Below are 25,056 nucleotides of genomic sequence, written 5' to 3' on the forward strand. Positions count from 1 at the left end.
CTAATCCTGAGCAAAAGGCTCAAAGGGATAGATATTTCAAAAATGTCTAAAAATACAAGTGCAAGAATCAGAAACTATCAGCAGTTCAGCTGGTCTGTAGTGGCCATCATACCCAGGACAGACAGATGATGGGATTGACAAATGAGCAGAGGCCAGAGGACAAAGGCCTCAGAAGATCAAGTTCAGTAGTTTGGACTTTTATCCTGTATGTAGTCATTGGCAAGTTTTCAGCAGGGAAATAACATGACAGATATTCATTCAATAAGTGTAATAATAAATGGGTTAGGGGAAAATTTCTTTGACACATTGACTGTGAGAGTGTGTCTAAGTTTATTACTCACTAACTAGGGGATTAGCTAGTGGATAATATGATGTACCCATTTAAAAGTGACTGAGAAACAAATTTGTATTTCCCATTTGTATCTTAAGGAATCTTTATTTTTTAATTTGTATTTTTAAAAAACTTTACTTGACATAGAGAAGGCGTGGGGGAGGGGGAGAGGGAATCTGAAGCTGACTCAGCACTGAGAACAGAGCCCAACACAGGACCCGATCCCACAGCCATGAGGCTATGACCTGAGACGAAAACAAGAGTCGAACGCTCAACCATCTGAGCCACTCAGGCGCTTCATGGGGAAGGAATCTTTATATAAGTAGCTAGAGTACTTCATATAATACTGCTTATTTTCAAAGCTGTAAACCATTAGAGGTAAAACAATCAGAACCATCTTCCCAGAGCTGTCAAACAAGAACCACAGAAATAACAAGTAATATATCTGAGATACATAGGTTTAGCAAATTGATGCTACCGATCAGCCATTTCAAACAACAGGTTTTTATCCCCTAACAAGGAGCCAGTTAGCACAGAGGCTCAGCGGTCTGCTTTTTCTCAAGCAGCTCTTAATAAATTTCCTCAAGACACAATTACAGATGCTAAACACACAGTATGCTTCATTTTCAGTTTGGGTATAATTTTTTCCCCCTCAAATGGAAAATGAAACCACACTAACTTCATGAAAGATTTCAAGGGGGAAAAATACAGCTGGTTAGGAGCCTCCCAACAGCCCAATTGATAATGGGGGCTTCCTTGGGACCCAAATAATCAAAACTGAAATTTTCTTGAGTCATCTTATAGAAAGAGAGTAAGGGGGACCTAAAAAAGAGTTTGGAAGAGACTTTTTGTGCTAAAGTCTGATTTTCACATCTTCATAATTTGGATAATGCTTATGAGATAACCAGTATGTAAATATTAAGTAGGTAAAAGCTCATGCCAATATCCTAGAGTCTTGACTGCTTAGATTTTGGAAAATGTTAGGTTGAGAGGTTAATTTCTTCTTTATTCAGTAAACAATTCTTAAAGACCCTTAAAAAGAGGGTCCATGAACCCAATAGGCAAAACAAATTATAAGAAGGATGTAGTTTAAAGTGCTTCTCTTTCCTCTTGACAAGCCAGAGAGCTGGAAGGAACAACAACCATATCTCTTCTCAATCATCTGCTTGCCATTCCTAAAGCAGGCTTGTGTTAAGGTGTTTCAGAGAGAAGGGTAGATATCTAGTTGGTTCCTCAAAAAAGGTGTTCTAATTAGGCTAGGAGACCCACTTCCAAGTAAATCTTTATTTACTGCCTACAGTTTTTCCTGATGTACAACATGACTGCAACTCAAATCTTAGCCTCTTTCTTCTAGTCTAATCCTAGGTGAAATCACATCTATGTATGCTGCCTGTGACCTGACAACCCCATTGAGACAAAGAAAACAAACCTGACAGTATCTGACTCATCCCACAAACCTGGGCTCATTAATACCTGGAAAATTAAAATACAACATACTATCACTAAATATTTGTAAAATGATAGCTGTTGATCTATTTTCTCTAATCTTGAACTTTATCCCAGGAAGGTTGAGCAGTTAAGATGGAAGCTCCACATCTGCCAATGATTATTTTTGAACAAGCACTACATGTGGAAGGTGTGTTTTAATTTCCTCATATTCCCCCAAAAGAGGCCAAGTCTCAGGTGTCCCAAGGTCAGAGCTCAAGTACCCTCACTTAAAATAGTTGCAATGGTTTTGAATTTGCTCAGGAAAGAATAGTCATCTTGAGAAAGGAAAGAAAAACTTGGCTCAAATCCAGCCTAAGTCAGAGGTGCTAGGACACGGTGACCCCTGTTCATGGGAAGCTGCCAAGCAAGGAGACCAGATGTGGTGATTTACAAAATTTAGAAATCCTTCCTGCCACCCCCAAGAAATCTATTCATGAATTATAATGTGTTTAAAATATGAATATTATAACACTTACTCTCTGCTTTGAATACTGCCAAAAGATGATCTGAAATTAATTCTTCCACTGAAGATTCCAGCTTCCTTTCTCCATCAATTATCCAAGGAGTCTGTGGTAGATTCCTGGAATATTTATTGTATCTCCCTGCCAAAGAAACATAAGGTAGCCTGGATGGAACAGTATAATTAACACAATAAGATAAAACAACTATTTATTGAGTGCCAATATCCTAGGTGCCATGATATAAAACAATGCTTAGCCTTCAACTAACTTACAATCTAATTTGGGAAGCCAGCCCATACACATATAAATACTTAAAAGATTTAAGATAACAGTAGGAGAGATGGCTAAAGATATGATGTGAATCATCAAATGTGCTCTAAAGGAATGCTCAATAAAGTTATTAATCTGATTGGCCGACTGAACAAGTTATAATATAGAACACACCAAGGATCATTACAAAAAAAAACAAAACAAAACAAAACAAAAAAACCAGCAACTACTGCTTTCACACCTGATTAATAATACTTTTAATGCAATACTCATTGGTGATAAAACATCCAAAGAGTTCAAATACAGGAAATTTTGAAGTTTTTATAATTAAAAAAACACCACAACCCTAACAATATGACTCACTGCTTTATGAATAAAGCTGCACTAATGGCAGGTAGCTTTTATTACCATGGGCCAAGGTATTATAGTTGAAACTAGAGAGCAATTTCATTTCAGTTATTACTGTGAAATAGATGTAGCTTTCAAAACAAAAACTATTTGCTAGATTACCTCTTGGGAAGGTCAATGTAACCTTTTTTTTTTTTTTAAGGCAGAAGCTCAGTCTTCAGTCATTTTGCAGATAATATAATTATTTTTTCAAGTTTGCTCTCATGCTCTCTATGGCTACATTTCTCCTGATCAGTTTCGGGTCTCTGCATCTACCCATATTTCTACGGGTATTGGCCATCTCTGGTGGAAACTGTTAAAACCCGAGAAGCGTCATTTCCCTTTGGCATGGCATTTTAAAGAACAGAACTTAAGTGGGCTTTAAGAACACCTAAGGACCTAAAATAAGCTTGGCTATCAGTGCTAGTCCTCAAAAGATTTAACTAGTCAGAACCTAATAATGAAAATAAGAAGGAAACACTTGAGTTTTTCAGAAAGGAGAGTAAGTTGACAGTGTAAGTATATTCTAGACTAAATGTTTTACCAGCCACAAAAACAGCACCATGAGCACACTCAATTTCAAGAACAGTGCATACAGCCTTTGGTGAGTTTGGAGGACAAGGAAACTGCCTGCAAAACAAAATAAATTTCACAGCTACTATTTTCCAGACATGATATCGAACCACATAACTAGGATGAATCAGCATTGTCTGAGATGCACAGAGCCCAAGTCTCTCGTGGACCAAGCCACTACCTAACTTTAAGTTTCGGAATCATAAGCATCCTTCCGGCCTCACATACATTTTAATACATGAGAGTGGCACTAAGTAAATCAGGGCTCTGCTACCACCTTTCACTGAGGAGGCCTCATGTTCCCAGATGATCATTTCCAACAGCCTTGAGATTTGAGAAAAACACCTTGTATTTATGAAGTGGACTAGCCATTTAGCTATCTGTGAACACTTGGTGCCAGCCTACAAAACCCTTAATCATTTGATTAACTACTCACAGGAGTAAGTCCCACCTAAGGGGAGAGTCTCCACCATTTTCCTCTCTCTCTCTCATTCCAACTATGACCTCAGGGCCAGAAAAAGTGGAATGTGGCAGACTCTGACCTTTTAGCTAAGAAACTTCCATCCAACTGAAGACAGACAGGAAAGAGCAATGTATAGCTTAATTTTCTGGCTACCATCTGGGAACTTCCAAAGCCATGGGCTGGAGTCTACCTGTAAATGACTAGATATGGACTTACTCCAAATGCTTGGCTTGAAAATGTCATTGTTTCCCAAGATGTCTTAGCAAAGAAATCACTTAGAAACCCAGAAACTATTGCTTGTAGAAACTAGCTAACTTTACTTTCTAAAATTTAATAGAAGTATTTCCATTTTCTGAGACTTGCTTTTAGTCAGTAAGATAAATAAAACCTTCTTCATAACTTCATTGTTTGAAATTTATTCAAGGATATTCTGGAAGGATAACTATGATAATATTTTATTAAATAAAATGAACACAATGAGAATTAAAATATAAGGTGTATTGTATTTCAGCATATTTTAACAAGTGAAGAACTCATGAGCCTTTTTCTCCCTCTTCTGGAAATGGATAATACTCAAAATGCAGGATGAGGGATGTATTGGGACCAGCTCTGGGCTGGAGAGTCAGGAACTCTGGCTCTAAGTCCACTCTACTACCCAGTTGATATCTTAGGCAAGTCAACTCGCTTAATATCCTCTCTTTGGATTTGATTTATAAATTCAAATACCAGTTCAACAAACATTTATTGAACACTACTATGTGCCAGGTACCATGCCAGGGAGTGGGGATATAACAATGACTAAGACACAACTGTCACCCCTGAAATGCATCCAGTTTTGTTTTAGAGATAATCCAGATTATCTCTAACATTCCTTTTGTTCAAAAATTCCATGATACTTCCATGTTTCTATACTTCTACTTACTTGCGGAAATCCTCTTCTTTTATCTTATTCAACGCTTTCATAACTGCCATTCTAGTGAACACTGACTATATAAGGTAAAAATGATAAGAAAAGACATTTTATCACCCAGACAAGAAAACATCAGAGGTGAAACACAGAACATGGTTGGAGAAATTACATCATTTTAAACCATACTTACAGGAGACAAATACTTAATAGCTTCAAGAAAATAAAACATAAGCATTCACATACTGTCAATTCTCCCCACAACTCTTTCCAATTTAGTCTATGTCCATAATACCAGGTAGATCTAGAAGAACCATTTAGCAGCAGGTTTCCAGGCTATGAAGTAAATAGAACCAACCAGCCTGCCCTGGCATCTAGCGACTCATTATCACTCACCAGCCACAGAAAAATTAAACAAATTCATCTACAACAAATGTCCCACACTGGACTTTTTAAGATAAGAAAAGCCAAACCACATGGTAGATATACTAGAACAAATTAGTGCATATATACATAGCTTACTATGATAAATCACAATTGTCTCTTCTGTTTTGAGAAATTACACTTGGCTATAAAGAGGCACAATGTAGGCACTTCAAGAGTTTATCAACAAAGCAATGATTTCCTAAACCCCAAAATATAGAGTTAAAACTGAAAAACTAGTGCCTATTTGCTAAGATATGAAATCTTAAGCCTGAGAGAATCTCAAAAGGTCATTTAACTTGCTTCCAGCAACAAACACCTACACTACTGGCCAAATGATGTGGTGTCTCTGATGCTTTGACAAAAATTTCCTTATTCTATTATTTGGTGCTGATACTTGTGCATTTCCTCAAAGATAACAAAAACTGAAATAAGATCTTCAATATAAATATGGCTATAGGTCATTTAGACAGAGCCTTTCAATGGCATGGTAAAGCAATAAGCTATAGTTGTGCTCAAGATGTTGAGCCCTCTAATTCACAAAGGCAGAGGAGCAGGGCCTGGACAGCAAGAACTCCCAGCCTATTGCTTCCAACTTAGAGCAACTTCATTTGTTACCCTCAGGGCACCAAACAAACATGGTAATGTTCTAGGTGTACCATGATGTGAGAAAGGTGGGAAGCAGCGCTTTAGGCGTTATCTGTATTTGTAATTATTTCTGCATAGGGCATTTGACAAATGTTACAGACTCTTCTCACCCACTCCCCCACCTCCTGCCCCATTCCCAGTTCCAAAAGGCTCAGCAATTAGTCAAAGCAAGAGTAAAGACCAACAGATATATCTTTGGCAATGAACTTCTATATTTTTTAACAACCAAAAGGATATTAGTAAAACTAAGAATGCCTGAGTCTCTGCATAAAACCAGCTAAGTATCTGTGGCATGAAAGCTTCCCATGACCATTGCCATGCCATTCTATCTTGGCATAGTAGAAACTAGAAGTACATGCTAACTAATTTGCTCATTAACATGCTCAAGACCAGTTCACATCAAATAAAGGAAAGTCAGAATAAAATGACCTTTTGCAAATGTAGCCTGAAATTGGCCATATTAATTCAGACTGTCTTAAGTAAAATAATTTATTTTGGATTATATTTCTTAAATACTAATTCCTAGAAAATGAATATTAGACAAAATTTGGAATGCTAACAATTTTTTTAAAGATTGATTGATTGATTGATTTATGATAGACACAGAGAGAGAGAGAGAGACAGAGACACAGGCAGAGGGAGAAGCAGGCTCCATGCCGGGAGCCCGATGTGGGACTCAATCCCGGGACTCCAGGATTGTGCCCTGGGCCAAAGGCAGGTGCCAAACCACTGAGCCACCCAGGGATCCCCGGAATGCTAACAATTAACATGGATTTTCCACAATGATGTAATTTTGAGATTAAAACCTAAAAGTCAAATTTCCCCCAAATGGGTAACAGTAACATCATTGAAACACTGCTTCTAAATTTAACACCAGGGAAACAAGCCAGACAGTGACACAAATATGAGATAGTTTGTGTTATGACTTCCTAGCTAGAGGCAAAGGTGTTTAGAGTTGAAAAAAATAAAAAAATAAATGTAGCAAATAGAAATATTTAAAGAACGATTCTTAGTATAATACACTGCCAGCATTTCTAACGGATATTATTTTGTTGTTAATTTGAATATTCAGCTCAGACAAAACTCAATAAAGAATAAAAAGAAGGAATCCGTACCTGTTTGTTTTTCGCTGGCTTGAAGCACTCTGGGCATATCGCACGTCTAAGTAAAATTCAAGTTAATAAAAAAAAGTGAATCAATTTATTTTGGGGTGAATGTAATTCAAATATATTTCATATATATATGAAACTCAAGATATCAGGAGTAGACAAAATGAATCCCTATACTAGCTGTGCTGGTATGCCTACACCCTTATATTAGCACATTTTAAACCTAAGACATGACAAATTCTGATATGCTCACTACAAAGAGGAATACTATTTCATGAAAACCAGAAAGCATTAACATTGTTATACAATTGACATTGTTGTTTAGTAGCAACTTACAGGAAGTGGCAATCCTCAACTGTTTCTGGGTGAGCAAAGACCACACTTACTTCAAACAAGCTCTAAAAATTATAAAGAGAGTTTAAAAATGAGCAAAAGGAAACCAACATCTAACCACTTATGAATGGAAATAGAAATTGACTCTCAAAGACTGGCTCAGAAAGAGTGACAAGGAAAACTGGAAATACTACTGTTCTCAAATCAGCTTGTTCACAGGACAGGGGGAAGGAAATAGTTTTGTTTTTTGTTTTTTTTACTTCTATAGCTCAATCACTAGTGATTCTACCAAAAAATTTTTTTCTAACAAATTTAAAATAAATTTGTAATGATTTATGAGCATGTATATGAATTTGATGTGAAGATGAAAGAGAATTCAGGGAACTGGAAAGAGATAACCGAAAGAAAAATTATTCCTGTTAATACTATGATTAGAATTATTAGAAAAGCAAAAGCATTTTATCCACATGCTTAAAATTAAAATCTCTGTGGGAGCCTTTATTTTTATTTTTATTTTTTTATGATGCTTTAAGAACTCAAACTTCCTAGTGGCTTTGAGTTTCAAAAGAGAGTTCTTAATTTTCTATTACAAAAATGATACATACAAATTATAAAATAATCAAACAGAATGGAGTTTTAATCCCACACCACTGAGGCAGAATGTAGTAACAGTTTGGTGTATTTCTTTCTGGCATTTTTATGAATATAAACATAAACATATATACTTCTTAGGATATTAAACATACTTTTGGAAAATTGCTTTACTTAGTGAAGATTATGTTGTGGACATCTTTTCATCTTTTCAACTCTAGGGACTGTTGGACATTTAAGTTGTAAACTTTTCTGTTATTAAAAAATTCTACAATGAACATCCTTGCATACAAAAAAAGCACAATTTCATACTCTATATATATTAATCTCCATAGAGAACAAAATTCCACATTGAGAAAAACAATAAATGCCATACCATGTAACAATTTTATATTTTATTATTTCTGTATTTACTGATTGCACTGGATTGTCAACAAGCATATTAGCTACTCTAGAATCACAATACTGAATACCTAAATTTCTTTTTGCTCTCTAATTTACAAAGTAAAATTAAAGACATTGCTTTTACTCAAGAAAACTTCACTCACTGTGAATCTATTAGACCACTGTTGCATCTTTTGTTTTCTATTTTCTGTTCTCACTGGCTTGACATGTAAAATTACTTGTACTTCAAAACTGAAGTTTGAGGTAAAAATATTTTGCATCAATGACTTCTCTAATTTCCAAAGTACTTTCATTACCTCATTTCCCCTCCATATATGTGTGAAGTGGTTTTATTCTCTATTCTGTCAGTATTCAGTTTAAAAGTCAGAATTTATTCTTACTAACAGAGGGAAACAGAGCTGTATAATTTTGAATGGTGAAAAAATTTTTTAAATTATTTATCTTTGAAAGATGGGTTTGTGATTTTACTTGAATAGAGGTATGTCTGATATTCATGGAATTTCCTTCAAGACAGTGATGAAGCAATGAGGCTATACTATTAAAATCTAATTTAAGATGAGCTGGGAATATATCCTGTTTCCACATGCCTAAAATTCAGTCCATTCTGGAGACTGAGGCAAGGTCCATTCTGGAACAGGGGAGATGGTTAAGTGGTCTAGTTTCAAAGGCAGTCTTTACCTAAAATTAAATAGAGGGACTTGAGATACCAACAAGGTGGGAGAAATTGAACCCATGTTCACTGTAGTTGATTGATTATATTTGAAAACAGGATTAGCCACAGATAACCAAATTTAAATAGTCTAGAGTTGACTCTATACTTATTCATAGTTACTTATATATTGCTTTTTATCAGTATATGTCTCTCTCCAATTAAACTATAAACATATTAAAGGCTCAGATTTAATTCTAATCTTTTAAAGTCAGGGTACACGACATTTGTTACACTCATAAGTGTAACATCACACTGGATGATCACTGGATTGTGATCACTGGATTGATCACAAAGGAGTCTTAAAAAAATAAAATCTTTCTCAATTTAAGACTGCTGGAAATTAATATTTTAAAAGCTTAAAAATTCTCCATTGAGTTATTTAAAGAGAAGATTTTTTTTTGGCTCATCAATACTCTGCCATATAATGAAGTAAAACTGGTAAAACCAGAGAATGAAATTGACGATGTTAATGACCCAATACCTTTCCATCAATGGGAACACCCAGTTCCTCTGAAAACAGGGGGTGAGTTATCCATTTGTAGGCTTCTTTTAGCTGCACTATATCATTTCTTCCCAGCGACAGACTCTGCTTTCTGAATAACATAAAAATTAATTCACTGACATGAAAAATTTCACTTTTTCTAATAAAGGCAAGAATTTATGCAATTATTTTAAAATATTAATTGATTGCCTACTATGTCCCAGGCACTATTTTACACATTAGATAGAAAGCAGAGAACAAGCAGACAAAAATTCCTCAGCTCATGGACCTTATAATCTAGTAGAATCTAAAAACAGCTTTTTAAAATGGTATATAAAACAGTTTTCAAACTCCAAAGACAAAAGTATACTAAGGAGTATTTCTGAGCCACTACTGCCAGATTCCAGGATTTACACATCAGAAGCCAGTAAGGTAGAACAGAAGGGATTGTTTATCACTCAGAAACAACACTGTGTATTACAATAATCTCATCCAGACTAAAAAGGTTTGTATCTACTCTCTTCCTGATAATGTGGCTTACTTTTGGGAAGTCAATGTAAAAGCTATACTTAACTGCCGAAGAAGAAACATATAATCCTAAAGTATCAATGTGCTAAAATGCTTATCAATTTAACATAAGAAAAATGTCTGAATAAAAATCTGACATTCCTCCCAAATCTACTCATGAACCAACAAATAGGTTTGGGAGAGTCTCAGTTATGATCTCTAGGTTTTAGTTTGTAACCTAAAATTGTTATAGAAAGGAACTGAAGAGGGTGCCTAACTGGCTCAGTTGGTAGAGCATGTGACTCTTGATCACAGGGTCATGAGTTGAAGCCCCACATTGGGCATGGAGCCTACCAAAAATAAATATTTAAAAAGGAAGTAATTGAAGTAAAAAGAAAGAAAAACATGCATGGTATGATATTACTAAAACTGCTTTACTATGCTGAGAATACTATGATATCACTAATGAATTAACAAGTCCACATCATTCAAATAATTAAAATGACAAATCGGTCTTAAAAGAGATGGTAGGACCAACTTGTGAATCATTTCTTCTATGTCCAATTTCACAGTAATGACTACTTGTATCAAATATTCATTGTAATTTAATTCTTGAAGACAAAATGTCACTACTAACTGCAGGTAGAAAACAAAAAGTAAGTTAGCTAATGGCTAAATTTAATTGATCTAAAAAATATATAAAGTCGACTTTCCTCTAAGAACACAAATTAACAAATAGTTGATGTACATATTCGATATCCAGCTAAGAGTATATAACTGGTTACACAGAATGCTTTCATATGCTTTGATATTGTGGTTTATGATGAAATACCCAGATAAACCCTACATCTGACAAATAATCAAATTACTCTCTACATTCAAGAACTTATTGAAACACTGTTTGAGCTTCTTAAACTGTTCTTAATTCTCTATCAGAAACATTTTAAGTATTTTATTTTATTTTTTAAAGATTGTATTTATTTATTTATTCATGACAGAGAGAGAGAGAGGCAGAGACACAGGCAGAGGGAGAAGCAGGCACCATGCAGGGAGCCTGATGTGGGACTCGATCCCGGGTCTCCAAGGATTACACCCCAGGCTGAAGGTGGTGCTAAACCGCTGGGCCACCGGGGCTGACCCATTTTAAGTATTTTAAAAGACTATCTTGATATTGCATCAACAGTTCAGTGATATTTGCATAAAATAGCATCACAGTTGAAAAGCAATTAATGTATGAGAACACATTTTAAAGGATAAAAAGTTGAAATAGAAAACACAAGGATAGAAAACTAAACATTCTTTAGACTCTAGAGAGTAAAAGGGTTGCAGCAAAAACCAATCCTAATTATGGGTTAAGGGATACCTGGGTGGCTCAGCTGTTTAGCGCCACCTTCGGCCCAGCGTGTGATCCTGGAGTCCCGGGATCAGGTCCCACATCTGGCTCCTGCATGGAGCCTGCTTCTCCCTCTGGCTGTGTCTCTGCCTCTCTCTGTGTGTCTCTCATGAATAAATAAATAAAATCTTTAAAAAAATACTAAATATGGGTTAAAACATTATTCATGTATTTAAGAAAACTGATATTTTAAATCCTTCATAGTCTTTGAAATATATTTAGACACCTTAGTCCAGTTTAAAAAACAAAACAAAACCAAACAAAACTATAGGTATTTTTTCCTTCCAGAGAAAAGGGCTAGTAGAAAGAGGTTAATAGACATCTTGGAAACCTTAACCTTCTAAACAAGACAAAAATTTAACACTTAAAATGCCAGATTTTCTATTTATTTATTTATTCATTCATTCATTCATTCATTCATGAGAGACACAGAGAGAGACACAGGCAGAGGGAGAAGCAGGCTCCCCGCAGAGAGCCTGTTGTGGGGCTTGGTCTGGGGATCCGGGATCACACCCTGAGCCCAAGGCAGACACTCAACCACTGAGCCACCAGGCATCCCAAAATGCCAGATTTTCAATCCTGTAAATTCAATGTGTCTTACTAACTTTTCTAATATAATTTCGGGTGTTTTCACAGAGGTCCTTAGCATATCCCTGATGGTCCTAGAGGAGTTAGTAGTCACTGAGGTAAATTCAGTCCCAATTGAGTAGTCAGTAACTGCATTTCCCTCTCTCCCCTGTCAGGTAACTCCTGATGAGGATATCAACTGCAATCACTTTTGCTATAGATACAACATGACAACCATTCCAGAGGAAAGATAAACCAAAATATCCGAGCACAATTAATTTTTCTAAATTCTTTGAATCTAAATTCTTTGAATTTCTAAATTCTTTGAATTCCTTAATGGCAATTCCTCTACAATATATTTTTTAAATTTTATTTATTCATGAGACACACAAAGAGAGAAGCAGAGACACAGGCAGAGGGAGAAGCAGGCTCCTTGGGAGAGCCTGATGTGGGACTCGATCCCAGGACCCCAGGATCATGGTCTGGGTCAAAGGCAGATGCTCAACCACTGAGCCACCCAGGTGTGTCCTTCTCTACAATATTTTGAATGTAGAATGAACTACAGATACTGAGGGAAAAGATTAGTACTCGGTATTTTTTCTGTGCCAGTATCTCTATATCAAACAGGATCTTTTGGAAGAGCTAAACTTAGTTTGAAATTCTTCAATAAAGAATACAGCAGCAACTCACAACCAATGTCGATGAAAACTGGAAACATGCCTTGGCTATGCTAAGAAATTTCTCAAACATAGGATCAAATTTTATTATGCCAGAATCACAAGCATTTGAGACTAATTTAACATAACCTAACTACACCCCAAAACCTTGGATAGATATGCATTACCATTTCAGAAAAGCAGATGTGAAATCGAAAATAAACAAAAAAGCCAAATCAATTACTTTTTTAAACCAAACAAGATTATAATACAGAAATCTATACTTCTCTCTGTGCTTTTCTCTCCAGAGTACACAGGAATCTTCCAGTAGTCACATGGCCCCTTTTTTATATTGGTATAGAATATTTAGTTTCAAAATCCAAAAAGGTCTGGAAAATTAAAGATTTTTTTCTTCTTAACTCAGTTGGCAACCTAACACTGACTTGAACATGTGAGGCTGTTTGGAGACTTTGTGTAACAGGCTTAGTGTGAATATTCATGTTTCACTGCAGAAATATTAACGTGTTTGATTATAGAGTACCACCTCAAACCATGGAGGGAAGGGGTATGTTAAATATGGTATTTCATACCATATACATTTCTAAAATCTAAAAAAATTCTCAATTCTAAAACACATTTGGTCCCCAAGAGTTTCAGATAAAGGACTGTGGACTGTCTATACCCAGATAAACTCACTGTTGTTCTGCTGTAAGTAGGATTTTACTTTATCTTTCATAGTGTAGTTTTATAATTTAATTTCTAAGACTAGTATAAAATTTATTCTTTTATAATAGGTTGCCAAGTTACATTATATAAGCACCTAATGTATAAATATAAAATATGTACTTATATTCATTTAAATCTACAAAAAATGAATCCACTTTAATAGAATATTACTAATATGCCATTCAAATAAACTGATTAAACAAGGTTGATACCTAAATTGATAAAATAATATTTTTTTCTGTTAATCTCTCTAGGAGCTAGTGAACTTCCTCTTAAAAGAGATAGTAGTAGTAAAAGTACTTGAAGATTCAGGTAGCTTTTATTTAAATGATCAATTTAAATTACTTACCTACCTAATTACTTACCCCATTTCCTGTTTTACCAGCAACGATGCAGCATGCTGTAAGCAATTTAGTCACACCCGGAAAAAGAGAAAAGGGGGAAAATGTTCATTGAAATGAAGTTCCAGTATCATTACTAAAGTACTTAAAAATTTGTTAATCAAACTCTCCTCTTTAGGGGAGGAGTTAATGTTCAGAAATGTGGCAATGATCTCATTGTCATTTAAAATCAGAAATGAGATAAGATGCCACTTTTCAGTGCTGGGTTGCTTGTGGCCTAGGAATTCAACAGGGGTATCTTCCTCCTCCCTAAAGATTTCTATCTCATTAATGAGGTATAAGTGTTTCACACAGGTAGCTTACTTTTTTCTTAAAATATCTTCCTATTTCACAGATGAAGGCCAAAAGTGACCTAGGATATACTATGTCCCCCAAACAGAATTGAAGGCCTCAGTTTTGTGTTTTATTTTAATAAGGCTACCACATTTTTAACTCTACATGTAAGTGTTTAGAAGTAAAATGTAACAACATCTGTAAATCACTTCAGAATATAACAAAAAGATAAGTGGATGGATAAACTGATGACAAGATCTATAATAAAGGAAATATAGAAAAACAGTAATGACTATAGAATCTAGGTGGGTCTATGGGTGTTCACTGTACAATTCTTTCAACCTTCCTGTACGTTGAAAAATTCTCAATATAAAATGTTAGAGAAAATGTTCTGGGAAGAATTAATCAAAAACTGAAAAAAGTTGCTAAAATGGAGACAGTAACACAATCACGGTTATAAGGATTAAATTCATATAAAATGCTTTACATAGTAAAGTATGTGACACTAAGATTTCTGTTTTCCAATAGGCTCCCAAAGCTGTCACTTTACAGAGAGCTAATGACATGTCCTACCTCAGTATATAGCATTTTGTGAACATGACAGGAGCATACATGTGTAAGTTGATAAAATACCATGTGTAGTCTCTGCATCACCTCTCACAAATGTGGCCATTCATTATTGCTCACATCTACCTCAAGATATGCCCTCCCAACACACACACATACATGTTGTGGTTCATATGTAGAATCCTGTCCTTTTTTTTAACTTCAAATGACCAGTAGGGCACTAGACACTTAAAGACTTGCAATCATTTGGAATTCTTAAGTGTATTATGTTGTTCAGACATGAGCCAAGCAGAATAAATTAATGACTGGTCAAGTAAGAACTAGAACTGTTCCCAATGCCTAAACATCTCATCAGTACCTTCTGATTCAGTAGTTTGTTTACTTTGTAGCTCAACCTAATGTCACTGATAGTACTAAAAGACTCCATCCTTCTTTCCTTCCATTTACTCAAGCCCTCTTTAAAAAGTATATGGGCATGGTATAATAATACACAAATTATTAGGAGTCAGGAGATCTGGTTTTTAGGCTTTACTAAATTTCTGGCACTCAGTTTTTTTTTTCTTTCTTTTTTTTTTTAAGATTTTATTTATTCATGAGAGACAGAGAGACAGAGAGAGAGAGAGAGACAGAGAGAGAGAGAGAGAGGCAGACACAGGCAGAGGGAGAAGCAGGCTCCATGCTAGGAGCCCGATGTGGGACTCGTTCCTGGGACCTCAGGATCACACCCTGGGCTGAAGGCAGACACTAAACCACTGAGCCACCCAGGGATCCCCAGTATAACTGTTTTAGAATAGAGGCTATTAAGACTTATAGGACGTTAAGATTAAAGAAAAAATAATGTGAAGAATGATCTTCCCAAACTGAAACCTTGTAGTCAATATTACCCCACCTTCCTCAGCCTCCATACTTTAAGAGATCAATAAGTATCTGTTTTCTTATCCATAAGGGGATATTAATACTCTCCTTGAAGGGAGATTGTGGGGATTTAACAAACTTGTATATGTAAGGAATCAAGTAAGATTCCTGGCATGTACCTAACAAATAGTTACCTATTACTGTCATTTTTAAAATTAAAACCTTAACTGCAATAAAATTACCATCCCTTAAAAGATTTACAAGACTTGGGATATCTGGGTGGCTCAGCGGTTGAGCGTCTGCCTTTGGCTCAGGTTGTGATCCCAGGTCCTGGGATTGAGTCCCACATCAGGCTCCCCACAGGGAGCCTGCTTCTCCCTCTGCCTATGTTTCTGCCTCTCTCTGTGTCTCTCATGAATAAATAAATAAAATCTTAAAAAAAAAATTTACAAGACTTGAAATTTACAATCCTCTCCCTCACTTCCCAAACTGCTCTGCTGTAGGAAGTCCCAAAATCCTCATGGGTATGTAAGCTACAGAGAGCTATCTGTCCTTTCTTTAAGAGGGTGAAGATTCTTCTGTCCTTTTTTAAGTGACCTTTCTCTCTCCTTTTTTGAGGCAAATTCTGTTTTCTACAGTCACTTTCAGGTGATGCCATCAAATCTGCAAAGTGTCCTGCCATCCTCTGATTATAAAGTAGGGCAGAACTGGAGGTTGCCAAGGGAAACCAGATTACCATGTGTAACATATAAAATTAAATCAAATGTCTTCAGTACCTGAGATTTGCTAAAGGGTTTTTCCTTCTTAATCCTCTGCAGGCTTTCTGCTCAAGCATGCCAGCAGGTTGGACAGAACTAATCACACAGCAGGGGCTAGGAGGCTGAATCCCAAAGAAGTCAGTGTTGCTCAATTATTCAATTTTTACTACGTGCTAATAATGTCCTGGACCTGCTTCTGCTGAGGAAGAAAAGTACATTTCTTTCAGGTCACTAAGATAATTTTAATAAATGTTCTATTCCTTAGTCAGTGGGAAAAAAATCATTCTCTAGAGTAAGCAATTTAATTCTTCTTCCCCAACAGAACCAAATGGCATTAAAGTTATCAAGTTTAATCAAATTTGGTACCAAAGGCAGTATGTCACCTCCTGAAAATTCAGGAACCACACAACTTAATCCTGGACTCTGCTGTAGCTTTGCTGGAGGATTCTAGGCAAGTACTAGATAGAGCAGTTGAATAACCTGCTTGCTAAAGTGCTGTGTACTCTTGTATATCATGCATGCACGCGCGCGCGCGCGCACACACACACACACACACACACACACACACACACACCATGGAAAATCTATGCCTGGGAATGGCTTTAGAGCGTAGAGTTTTGAGATGGGGGTTCATCAAGCACCAAACAATGAGAGTGTGTAACAGTAGTACCAGAAATTGAGGCTGATTTAAGCAGAGGTTGCAGGAAGAAAGGATAGAGAGACAGAGGCATTAAAAATGGCATGTTGGGGGGCTACAATTCAGTAAAAGCTGGTGCCTAGGGTATTTATAATGTGTGCATAAATGTGAGTAGGTGTTCAACAACTAGAGATGAAACTGGAAAGGTCAGCAAGTTTTAAGTGCCAAGCTAAGGCATGACTCCAAAGAATGAAACCATAACAAAAGTAGTGCCACATTTACGCGCATGCAAAGTCCCATGGCAGGACAAAGAATGGACAACATTTGATCTTTTTTTGACATTTGATCTTCTGTAATTCATCAAGTCACAATATATGCATCATCTGCATACTATCATTTTCCTTATGCGGTAGCCTCAGGAAAAAAAATAGCTCTTATACCAAATTACTTCATTATTTTATATATATATACATATATGTATACACACATATGTATATATATATATAATCCTATATATATGATAATATATAGTGTAGGAATGCAGAGGAGTACAAAGCTGTGAGAGATAACTGAGACAGACTGCCAGGACTTGGTGACCAGCAGTGATACCACGGTTTCTAAATTACCACTAATGCCCTTTTTAAAACTCTAAAATCTTTCAAACCCTACACATCTCCTGGACTCATTTATAAATAACAGAGATAATATAGATTTGTACCAACAGGAAAATGACAATAGTTGTGTGGTCAACTAGAGGTATTACTCCTTATTCTCTCTTTTCCCAACAACTACACATACACATACATACATTTAGTTATTCTACTGTCACACAAATAGGCAACTGGGAATTATGCTAAACAACAAGGTCAGTAACAACAGTACCTCTCCCTTCCTCTTCCCGCCCAGGATGCCTCCCTAACCTTTCCTTCTTTCCCTCCCTGTCCCCCAGCCTGCTACAACCATGAGCATCTGCCTCACCAAGGCTCGCTCCTCACTTTGTGTCAGGGTTGGTTGGTGGCAGGCATGGTGGCAGAAAGAGGTAGGTAAGAGAGGAGGGAAGAGAATGCACTCCTATAACCTTTGCTGGTCTCTACCACCTAGCTGAGGTAAAGGCTCCTTGCTCATGTCTCCTCACCCCTACCACCTCCCTGCCTCAACATCACTCTTCTTTTACCGGGTCACTGATGTCTGATGTAATGACTAACAGACTGAATCTGGGTATCTCTTCTGATGAATGAAACTTATCAGCTATGTTTGAAAACCCACCCATATCCTCTACATTATCTTTCCCTATAGGGTTCAGGGGGGAGGAAAATAGAGTGAGACATAAATCCTTCTCACTCCAGCTTTTCCTACTACTGCTGGTAATACAATCCTTGGGATAGCATTAAAAAGATTGAACTTTTTATTTTTGACATGGCAAGAGGGGAAGACTAAGAACAAATCAGCAAAGACAGAATGAATCTGTGGGCCAAATTAGGTTGTACAGTTCTAATGACCTAGTTCCCAGGGAAATTCTCTATCTAAGTTGTGAGTTTTAAGAAAGAAAATTTCTGTTGTATTTTCCAATATTCTAGGTGCTGATGTGTGCCTAGCTCTGAAGGATTTAATTGGAAATAATCACAAAAGGAAATTCAGTGGGGGTGGGAAGGTTAGGTAGGAATGGAGGTAGGAAGCAGGATCAGAAAAGACAGAACAGCTTCCATGAATGAAAGGCTCTGGGATAGGGGCACCTGGGTGACTCAGTGGTTGAACATCTGCCTTTGGCTCAGGGCGTGATCCCAGGGTCCTGGGATCGAGTTCTGCATCAGGCTTCCCACAGGAGGTCTGCTTCTCTCTCTGCCTATGTCTATGCCTCTCTCTTTCTGTGTCTCTCACGAATAAATGTTTTAAAAAAAGACTCTGGGATAGACATGAAGAGAGATATCACTCATGTAGAATCTAAAAAAAAACAAAAAACACACACTCAAATGAATAAAGAAACAAAAGGCAGAATCAGACCTATAAATGCAGAGAACAAACTGATGGTTGCTGGAGGGAAGGAGGGTGAGGGATGGGTAAAATAGGCGGAGGGGAGTGGGAGACACAGCCTTCCAGTTATGTAATGAATAAATCACAGGAAAAAAGGGTACAGCATAAGGAATATAGTCTTATATCATAGTCATATATAATATCATTATGTCAGAAGAGAGATGTATCAGAGCAGACGGGAGCTACACTTGTGATGAACATAGCATAATGTATAAACTCGTCAAAATACTACATTGTACACCTAAAACTAATGTAACATTATGTGTCAAATATACTCAAATTTAAGTTTAATAATAAAGATATGGTTCAGTCTTGTCCTTTGGTGTCATATGCTAATGAGAAGGTGACTTGGCAACTGAATTTCAGGTAACTCTGGAGTTAACAGTGAAACAAAGACATCTCAACAAATATCTGTTAGCCACTGGGTGTGGCTGAGGGAATGCAAATACTCTTCCTCCTAGAATTTGATTTTAGAGAATAGCATTCTCACTGACATACAGGTTAACGTAAAGTAAATTTGCAGATTCAAGAGACTTCAGTGTATCAAAAGCTCAATGTCAAGTCAAATACAATTTTGCTTCCAAATTACTAACAAGAAAAACATTTTTTAATAGTAAATATTAACTTTTAGAATACCAAAGAGACAAATTAATTGTTAATTGCTGAGATCTATTAATTGTTGAAAAAGGTCTCTTCAATAAGTAACTCAAGAATTCTATGAAGATAACTATTTAAAAATTATTCTGAGTTATCACAGGAAAACTACAAGGCTGAAATCATTCTGTGTGTTGAACCTGATTTGCTACTAGGTATATTCCTAGGGATAAAAAATTTATAAGAATTAAATTTAGGTGTTACTTTTTAAATATGCAAAAGTAATTTGTTATTATAAAATAAAGACTTGTGACTTCAAGGTGGTGGACTAAAGCCCTTTCTGCCTGCACCTCCTTTGAAAAATCATCTCAAAATCATATGGAGAATGAGAAACAGAAAAAAAAGTTCCATCTACAATGAAACAACAACAAAAAAATTACTTATCACCCCAACTCTGCATATACGAAAGACAAAAAGGGACTGCAGGAGTGGAAAGTGGCAGAGCCCAGGAAGCTGATGTTAAGGGAAATACTTGCCTCTGCAAACTAAGCAAAACCGAGGATTGGAGGAGCCAGACAACACAGGGTGAAACTGGTAACAGAGGGAATGGCTAATGGCTTGTGGAAGGAATGGACAGACCCCCAGTCCTCTCCCTGACACCAATCAGGAGGAGATTTCTACTCTGGAAACCAAACTAGAGGTTTCTACACTCAGAAGCCCCTGGCAAGATGACAGACAGAGGAAAGCCCTGCAAAGGAAAACAGGAGGGTTCAGTGAGAGTTTATAGTCTGCCTAGAGACCTGCAGCTCCCTTTCCTACCTGCACTGGGCAAACAGGCAGCCAAACTTATACCTCTGGACAGAAGATTAGAAGATTCATCTTTGGATAAACTGGATGGTTTCTGAGGGGAAAACTTTCAGAAATTACATAGGTCTCTCCATGTAAAAAGTCAGTTTACCACCTGCTCTCCTCCAATAAAACCCAGTCAACAAGGCCCACTATCCTGCTCGGGATAGACATAACTCTCAATCACTTTCTAAATGCCCCATGCTTAACAATGAATAGACAAAGATCGCTAAGCATTTAGTAAAAATCTCTAATGTGAAAGGAAGAAAACAAAACAATAAACACAAAAGTAGAAAGAATAATACATGAATTCCCATGCACTCTTTGAGCAGCTTCAAGTTACCATTAGGCCAATCTTGTTTATTCTTTTTTTTTTTAAGATTTTATTTATTTATTCATGAGAATACACAGAGAGGAGAGAGAGAGAGGCAGAGACACAGGCAGAGGGAGAAGCAGGCTCCACGCAGGGAGCCTGACGTGGGACTCGATCCCGCGTCTCCAGGATCAGGCTCTGGGCTGATGGCAGCACTACTGGGGCTGCCCTAATCTTGTTTATTCTATCTCCATTATCTTTTTTGGTTTTTTTATCTGTTTGTTTGTTAGAGAGAGATGGGCTCAGGTTTTTTTGCTTGTTTGTTTTGTTTTTTTTTTAAAGAAAAATCCAACCCCATGAATTCCTTCCAATGTAAACATTTTTTTGAGATTTGATTTTTATTTATTCATGAGAGACAGAGAGAGAGAGAGAGAGAGAGAGAGAGAGAGAAGCAGAAACACAGGCAGAGGGAGAAACAGGACTCAATTCCAGGACCCCGGGATCATGACCTGAGCCAAAGGCAGTTGGACGTTCAACCACTGAGCCACCCAGTTGCCCCAATGGAAACATTTTTAAAAGTGATATGCTTTACTACCAATTCAACTTATAATTGAAATATTTTAGATGTCAATTCAAAAATATGTGAGGGAGTACATATTTTCTCAAAATTCTTTTGGAGGAGAAGGATACAGAAGCAAACAAGTTCGAAAATCACTTACTGCATCTTAGTATAAGCAAACACCAACAGAAATGAAAAAAGGTACTAGAACCACATAGTTGGAGAAGGTTTGGGGTTTTCCCCCTCATTTTCTTTTATTCTTTTAAAATAACATGATAGAAAGTACAGAATACACTGTCATTTATTTTGGAACATAATTTTCTCTGTTTCTTTCTCCACTGTATATTATCTCAACCTCAAAGGTTTTCTGTTTGTTCAGCAAAGATAAAAAGTGGGAGGGCCCCTGGGGGATAGAGGAGAAGGTAGGACCTCCTTCCTCCTATTCACCATTTCTTCCTTTTACTCTGACCATTGTGTACATATAAACTGCCACTGTTACTGCTGGGGAGACCTGCACAGCCTGGACAAGACACGCTGAATATGGTTCAGAGTAACCACAGCCAGTGGCAGGTAATTGTGCATGCCCATGTGTGTTAGGCATCTCTTAGTAAACAAAGCAGATATAAACTCTTACCCTTGTAAAACTAATAGCTAAGAATGAGGAAACGAACAAAACAAGTAAATTAAGTCACCTGCTATCTTAATGAAATAAATGCAGTGTAAAGTGATAAATGGAGTGGAGAAAAGTGAAAGAGGAATGGGGAATGGAAGAAGGGATTTGCGACTTCAAAGAGTGTCGACTCACCAAAAAGGACACTGTTGAAGAAAGAAATGAAAGCAGTGAGGGAATAAGCTATGAGTATATCTGAAGAAGAGACATTTTAGGCAGATGGAACAGCAAACAAAGGCTCTGAGGCAGTTGTGTCTGGTGTGTCCCATGAATAAACAGCAAGGAGACCAATGTGGCTGAACAGTGGAAGAAGAGAGAAACAAGTGATGAAATCAAAGAACTGAGGTACAGTGCTAGGGAAGGGCCAGTATAAGCTCTTGGAGGCAATTAAAGGAATTTGATTTTACTCTGAGGTTGATGGAGAGAATGAAGGAAGGACTTAAACTGACTTAGTTTTTAAAGTGATAAGGGACAAGCATGGAAGCAGAGACAGCTCCTAGGAGGCTACTGTAAAAATCCAGGTAATTGCTTGACCTGCCTACAGACACTTCAGGATAAAGGGAATGATTCTGAAAGGTATAGCAAGCAGGATTAAGTTTTTTTCTAGTCTGGGATCTCACTGCCTTCAAACTAACTTTTGTTCAACAGTCCATTTCCTGAAAACATAACCTGAGGTTTTACCAGGCTATAACCCTGTTCCTGGTTCTAATCTTAGCCAGAAACTCTTTGCTTCATGCTGTGCTGAATACCCTTTCCAGAAGGAGCTTCTGGTGCACAGGTGGCAGGTAGGAGGTACTGGGCCCAGGGAATTGGGCCCTGCAACAGCTCCATGGGTACTGTTAGAGGCAAAGGCTTCTGAATAGTCCTTATAGACAAGAAGATCAAATAGTCCAGCTCAGTGGAATTGGAGAAGGGAGTGCACTGAGCACAGATGGCTGGTATGCATAGACTGCAGGCCCCCCAAAACATACCAGGCATAGGAGTTATAGTGGCCAAAACTCTGGACCATGAAGCCTCAATCTAGGGATACTTCTGGATTCTTACTTTGAGCACAATATGGGTTTCAAAAAATCCAGCACAACCACCAGTTGGTCTATGAGAACAACTTTCCTGAGGGAGTCTCCCACCCTTCCTGCTGGGGCTGGGAAATCCTATTCTTTTCATCCAGGCTTCCTATCTGAAGCCTGCCAGCTCACAAGTCTAAATCACTTCTGTAGAGGGATCCCTGGGTGGCTCAGCGGTTTGGTGCCTGCCTTTGGCCCAGGGCGTGATCCTGCAGTCCTGGGATCGAGTCCCGCGTCAGGCTCCCAGCATGGAGCCTGCTTCTCCCTCTGCTCGTGTCTCTGCCTCTTTCTCTCTGTGTCTATCATGAATAAATAAATAAATAAATCTGCAATAAAGAGATAGATAGATAGATAGATAGATAGATAGATAGATGATAGATCACTTCTGGAAACTTGGCCTGTGGACAAAATCAGCCACAAAGAAGACCCAAAACACTAATAATGAGGCCAGTTCTTTCATCTAAGTTGGGGTTCTGCTCATAAGCACACAAGGACACACAACAAATACGTAAAAACAAAAATGTACGTGTACATACAGATGCAGATATATATACCTGTACAGAATTTTCTATTCAAAGATTTCAAGTATTACAGAAGAGTACATACATCCTCAAAAAATTAAATTCTTGGGCAGTCCGGGTTGCTCAGCGGTTTAGCGTTGCCTTCAGCCCAAAGCATGATCCTAGAGACCCAGGATCGAGTCCCATGTCAGGCTTCCTGCATGGAGACTGCTTCTCCCTCTGCCTGTGTCTCTGCCTCTCTCTCTCTCTCTCTCTCTCTCTCTCTCTCTCTCATGAATAAATAAGTAAATATAAAATCTTTATAAAAAAATTAAATTCTTGGGGATCCCTGGGTGGCGCAGCAGTTTAGTGCCTGCCTTTGGCCCAGGGCGCCATCCCAGAGTCTCGGGATTGAGTCCCTCATCGGGCTCCAGGCATGAAGCCTGCTTCTCCCTCTGCCTGTGTCTCTGCCTCTCTCTCCTCTCTCTATGACTATCATGAGTAAATAATAAAAAATCTTTTAAAAAAATAAATAAAAAAATAAAAGTTTGTACAGAGCAAGCTTTGTTCGTAATAGCCAAAAACTGTAATGCAGGACTGTGTAGGAGTGCTAGATATGGTTGATTAATACTATTAATATAGTTAATGTCATTAGGCCTAATTGGTTTGAGGTGGAAAAAGCAACACTCTTTTTAATATCATTTTGAGTTAGAACAGATTGCTATAAATAACGTGGTGATAGCTCCTAGGCAGTGTTAATATTTGATTGGCTTTGTTGTTTTCTATTAATGGGTAGAAACAGATTAGTTTCCACCTGCTGCAACTATGACACTTGAATAAAGTAGGGCTGACATGGGTGTAGGGCCCTTAATGACTGAGGAAAGTCATGGGTGAAGGCCAAATTGGGCAAATTTGCCAGTTATAGCTTCAAAAAATCCAATTAATAGGTGATTAACATAGTTAAGGTTGAGTTTAAAAATTTCTTGAACATCTCATGACTTTACGTTGAATAGCAATCATGCTATTGATATAATAGATTCAACATCTCCAATGCAGTTATATAGAATAGTTTGGAGGACAGTAGTGTTTGTATTTGTTCAGGTGTATTATTAATTAGTAGAAATGACATAATTCCTACTCCTTTTCATCTGATGAAATGTTGGAAGAGGTTGCTGGCAGTGACTAAGATTAGATTAGTAATAAGGAATGTTAAGTATTTGAAAAATTGTTTAATATTGGGCTCTGAATGTATATTTCATATAGAGAATTCTATACTTGACCATGTAACAAAATGTGCTACTAGTAGAAATTCTACTGAGAAATGATCTAGTTTTTTTTTTTTTTTGAAGATTTCATTTATTTATTTGGATAGAGAGCACACAGGAGAGAGCACAAGGATGGGTGTAGGGGAGGGAGAAGGACAAGCAGACTCCCCATTAACCAGGGAGCTCAATGTGGGGCTCAATCCCAGAACGCCAGGACCATGACCCAAGGTGAAAGATGCTTAACCAATTGAACCACCCAGGTGCATCGAGAAATAATCTAGTTTAAAGCTAA

At 37.3% G+C, this 25,056-nt stretch overlaps 1 protein-coding gene across 4 annotated transcripts in view; it reads right to left on the bottom strand.

Moving 5' to 3' along the window:
- Nucleotides 1-25,056, bottom strand: part of PUS10 (pseudouridine synthase 10) — a 67,140-nt gene that overhangs the window by 16,075 nt on the left and 26,009 nt on the right. For all 4 annotated transcript variants that reach the window (XM_055329284.1, XM_055329282.1, XM_055329283.1 and 1 more), the window contains 7 exons: nucleotides 13,797-13,831; nucleotides 9,583-9,694; nucleotides 7,397-7,458; nucleotides 7,067-7,112; nucleotides 4,896-4,960; nucleotides 3,482-3,567; nucleotides 2,296-2,421 (listed from right to left, as the gene is read on the bottom strand). In XM_055329284.1, the coding sequence (XP_055185259.1) occupies nucleotides 2,296-2,421; nucleotides 3,482-3,567; nucleotides 4,896-4,960; nucleotides 7,067-7,112; nucleotides 7,397-7,458; nucleotides 9,583-9,694; nucleotides 13,797-13,831 (532 nt within the window). The remainder of the gene's footprint in view (nucleotides 1-2,295; nucleotides 2,422-3,481; nucleotides 3,568-4,895; nucleotides 4,961-7,066; nucleotides 7,113-7,396; nucleotides 7,459-9,582; nucleotides 9,695-13,796; nucleotides 13,832-25,056) is intronic.

The sequence above is a fragment of the Nyctereutes procyonoides genome, unplaced genomic scaffold, assembly GCF_905146905.1.
Source record: "Nyctereutes procyonoides isolate TBG_1078 unplaced genomic scaffold, NYPRO_anot_genome, whole genome shotgun sequence".
NCBI classification, from domain to species: domain Eukaryota; kingdom Metazoa; phylum Chordata; class Mammalia; order Carnivora; family Canidae; genus Nyctereutes; species Nyctereutes procyonoides.